Source organism: Artemia sp. Qi Xiang Cuo, chromosome 13 (assembly GCF_049724085.1).
Source record: "Artemia sp. Qi Xiang Cuo chromosome 13, ASM4972408v1, whole genome shotgun sequence".
In the NCBI taxonomy this organism is placed as follows: Eukaryota; Metazoa; Arthropoda; class Branchiopoda; order Anostraca; family Artemiidae; genus Artemia; species Artemia sp. Qi Xiang Cuo.
Genome location: NC_142806.1, coordinates 57,597,082 through 57,601,231, shown reverse-complemented (window position 1 = coordinate 57,601,231; position 4,150 = coordinate 57,597,082). Strand labels below are relative to the sequence as shown.

Sequence of the window (4,150 nt, the reverse complement as noted above, 5' to 3'; positions counted from 1 at the left end):
TTTTCATTACCCAATCAACGACCAAATTGAATAGTTCGGGAGAGAGTACACACCCTTGCCTCACACCGAAATAGATATCGAATACCGGAGAAAGTTCTCCGTTCACCTTGATGCAGGCTCGTGTGTGTTGATATTAAGCCTGAATGAATCATATGATCTTAGGTGGGACACAGTCCTCTTCCATTGCCATTCAAATTCCTCCCCGGATGACTGAATCGAAGGCCGTAATGAAGTCAATAAGGACAGCGACGGTGATTTGTTGATGCTTAGCTCTGTGTTCAAAAATCTGTCTCAAGGTGAAGAGTTGGTCAATACAGCCCATGCCGGCTCGGAAACCAGATTGGTAAGGGCGGGTTCTTTTGTTGTAGACTTTGTGGAATCGGTTAAGCAGAATCATTGCAAAGATGTTTGCCGCAATGCTCATAAGTGAGATCCTTCTGTAATTTTTGCATTCAGTGCGGTCGTCTTTTTTGAAGACAGGCTATATAACTGAGTCTTGCCATTCCTTGGGAAACTGTTCTTGAGACCAGATTGAGCAAAAGAGCTTCTGTAGTTTCTCAGCGAGAATAGGAGCAGCTTTTTAAACTTCTGCCGGGATAGAATCTGTGCCTGGTGCCTTGTAATTCTTCAACTTCTTGATTGCCTCTTTGATCTCTTGTATTAAGGGAGGGTGAACATTGACGTTGCTGTATGGGGCTTGTTGACTCGGTGGTACTGAGTTAAGGTTGGGGTTGCTTGGCTAGACGCAGTGGTGTTATTATTGGAGGGTGTTTGAGTGGAAGAGATGTTGTGACTGGGGTTCAGCAGTATTGCCATCTTGCGATTATGTCATCTTTTCTTGACAGAAGCTTCCCATCTTCACCTCTCACTCCAGTTGAGATCTTTTTACTTTTCCCAGTTGCTTCTTTTAGTAGTTGGTAAGGCTTTCTGGTATCTGAATGACTAGCAGCCTTCTGCATATCTGCTGCCACGTGGTTCCAATAGCGTAGTCTGTCATGGCGGGCGGATTTATGGCATTCTTTTCTCAGTGTTTTGAACACTATGGACTTGGTATTTCCGGTCTGTTGTTTCTGGTTTAATAGCTTGATGCTGTCTTCTAAGATCCACCTCTGCCACTTCTGATTCAGCCTGCCGAGGACTTTTTTAGAGGCGTCTGTTATGGTGTCTTTTATCTTCCTCCACTCATCTTCTATGTTTATGGTGGTTGGTTCGTTATTATCGTCGGCGGACAAGATGTCAGAACTTTTAGATAATTCCAAGCGGAACTCTTCTGCGACTGCTTTATCATGAAGACGTGCTGCATCGTATCTCGGAGGAGGTTGCGTTCGTTTCCTGGAGGCGAGCTTTATTGTCAGGGAAGCTTTTAGCAGCATATGATTGGAGCCATTCTTCACTCCTGTGTCGGCTCCACGGTAGGCTCTACAGTTCTGTGTAGAGCTTTGCCATCGGGGGGACATTAGCAAGTAATCCACCTGGGATTGGGCTCTTCCATCTCAACAGCACCAGTTGATCCTCTAAGATGGTTTGTGTTGGAACAACGTATTTGCCAATAAAAGATTATGCTGACGGGCAAATTTTAAGCGCCGCCTTCCAGGCTTGCACCTGTCGCCCCATATAAATCTTCCAACAGCTCTTTCGCGGTCTATCTCGCGGCTTCCAGCATGGGCGTTAAGATCACCTCCTAGGATGAGTAGATCACGGTTGGGACTGTTCTCAATGACTGGGTCAGAACATCGTTAAACTCGTCAACTATGCTTTCGTCCGCGGCTCTGGTTGGTGCATAGGCTGAGATGACAGAGATGTTGAACAGGTGACCCTTAAGACGGGTCTTAGCCAAACGAGGTGAGATGGGCTGCCATTCAACTAGAGATTTTTCTGCCTTAGTACTGAGGAGGAGACCAACCCCTGCATTACCAGAGCCATCACTAGGTCCGGAGTTGAAAAAGTGGAATTCGGATTTTCCAAAAGGGGCGGAGACGGGCTCGTCTTCCAAATTTCCATTTAGCCAGGTTTCGAATACACACAGAATGTCTATGCAATATCTTTCGCATTCACCTGCAATGAAGGTCCGGGTCGCAGGGCATTTCAATGAACATACGTTCCAGCCCCCCACACTGATGTATTGTCGATGTTTCAACAGGTGGTCCGCTAGTTCACTTTTCGTCGGGTTGCCGTAGCCTCTGACGCATCGCTTGCCGGGAATGCTATAGCCAAAGTTGGTTTTTAATTCTTTCTGCCATCTCTTTTGACTCTTAAAAATGGAACGAGAACTTTCAATTTCTAATCATATGAGCCCTCTCCAAACCTTATACGAGCATCCCTTCAATAAGAACTATATATGCCCCCAGAGCATTACTTACAACGCCTGTCTCCTGGCCCTTGGGGGTTGTATCGACCCCGGAGTTTTCATTATATGATCTTTGAAGTTTGAGAAAAAGAGAATGGAGGGGGGCTATTTGCCCTCCGATATATTTTGACTCTTTAAAAAGTGTACTAGAACTTTCAATTTCCGATCAAATGAGCCCTCTCTGAAGTTCATACGGGCATACCTTCCATAAGGACAATACATGCCCCCAGAGCAATACTTACAACGCCTGCCCTGGGCCCTGTAGGGTTGCGTCGAAACAGGAGTTTTTCTTATCTAACCTTTGAACTATTTTTAACCAAATGGCTATACGTAAAGGAGGGTTTCTCATATGATCATTGAAGTATTTTTAACAAAATCGCTACCTCAAATTTTTAATCGGATGCATTTGGGGAACAAGGGCTTGAGGGGGGCTAGTTCCCCTCCAATCACTTTTTATTCTTAAAAAAGGCACTAGAACTCTCAATTTCCAATCGAATGAGCCCCCTTTGAAGTTTATACGACGGCCCCTTCTAAATGAAGTGCCTTCGGGAAAAAAATAAATGGAGTGTGGGAGAGGCTAGTTGCCGTCTACCCTCCAGCTACCGTCCAATCAAATGAGCCCTTTATGACATTTATCCTTTCCATAACAACCATATATAACCAAGGGCATAACATACAGCGCCTACCCGTGGGCCCTGGGGGGCTGTGTCGACACCGGAGTTGTTTTATCTGAAATTTGAACTATTTTTAACAAAATGTCTGTCGCAAAATTTCTATCTAATGGATTTAGGGCGTGGAGGGGGTTAGCAAGTTGCCCTACGATTTCTATTGATTCTTAAAAAGTGAACAAGAACTTTCAATTTCCAATCAAACGAGCCCTTTCCGAAGTTTATAGGAGCAACCCTTCTATTAGAACTATATATGCCCCCAGAGCATTACTCATAACGCCTGCCCCCAGGCCCTGGGGGGTTGCGTCGACACAGAAGTTTTTCTTATAAGACCTTTGAACTATTTTAATGAAATGGCCATTTTTAAATTTTAATCGGATGGGCTTGGGGAAAAAAGGGTATAGGGGGCTAGTTGCCCTGCGGATATCTTTTGACTCTTAAAAAGTGAACTAGAACTTTCAATTTTCAATCAAATGAGCCCTCTATGAAGTTTATACGAGTATCCCTTTCATAAGAACCATATACGCTCCCAGGGCAACACTTCCAACGCTTACCCTCGGGCTTTAGGGGGTTGTGTTGACACCGAAGTTTTTGCTATCTAATTTTTGAACAATTTTCAAAAAACTGGCTATATCAAAATTTGGAATGGATGGGTTTGGGTAAAAAAGGGCATTGGGGGGCTATTTTTAACAAAATTTTCATCTCGAAACTTTCATCAAATGGGCTTGGAAAAGGAAGGCGTAGGGGGGGGGGGACTACCGTGATAGAGCTACAGGAAAAGATATAGAGGAGGATGCAAAAGTATGTGACATCTTTAATATGAAGGAAGGTATATTTTATGAGGAAGATTTAGTGACCGTATTAAAAGAATTACAAAATAATAAGGCACCAGGTGCTGATAGTGTGTTAAATGAGTTTCTTAAATATGGTGGCTATGAGGTTAGAAATAAGTTACTGAAGATAATGAATAAGACTTCTGGGAAAAAGAAAGTACCTAGTGATTTTAGGAAGACCCTAATTAAACCCCTGTATGTGAAAGGGTGGCTGGCGTTTACCCCCTGAAAATAACCCCCGTAGAAAATACCCCCAGGAAAATATCCCCCCGAAAATACCCCTCCGAAGAAAACACCCTCCC

The 4,150-nt window shown here is 44.0% G+C and overlaps 1 protein-coding gene across 1 annotated transcript; it reads right to left on the bottom strand.

Moving 5' to 3' along the window:
- Nucleotides 1–800: 800 nt before the first annotated feature.
- LOC148945464 (uncharacterized) lies at nucleotides 801–1,457 on the bottom strand. The gene has a single exon (XM_089099052.1). The coding sequence runs from the start codon at nucleotides 1,455–1,457 to the stop codon at nucleotides 801–803; it is 657 nt and encodes a 218-aa protein (XP_088955178.1).
- Between the last annotated feature and the right edge of the window lie 2,693 nt (nucleotides 1,458–4,150).

Bases quoted from the DNA above. Each gene is read 5' to 3' on its own strand.
- LOC148945464 (XM_089099052.1), bottom strand. From the start codon at position 1,457: ATGTCCCCCCGATGGCAAAGCTCTACACAGAACTGTAGAGCCTACCGT.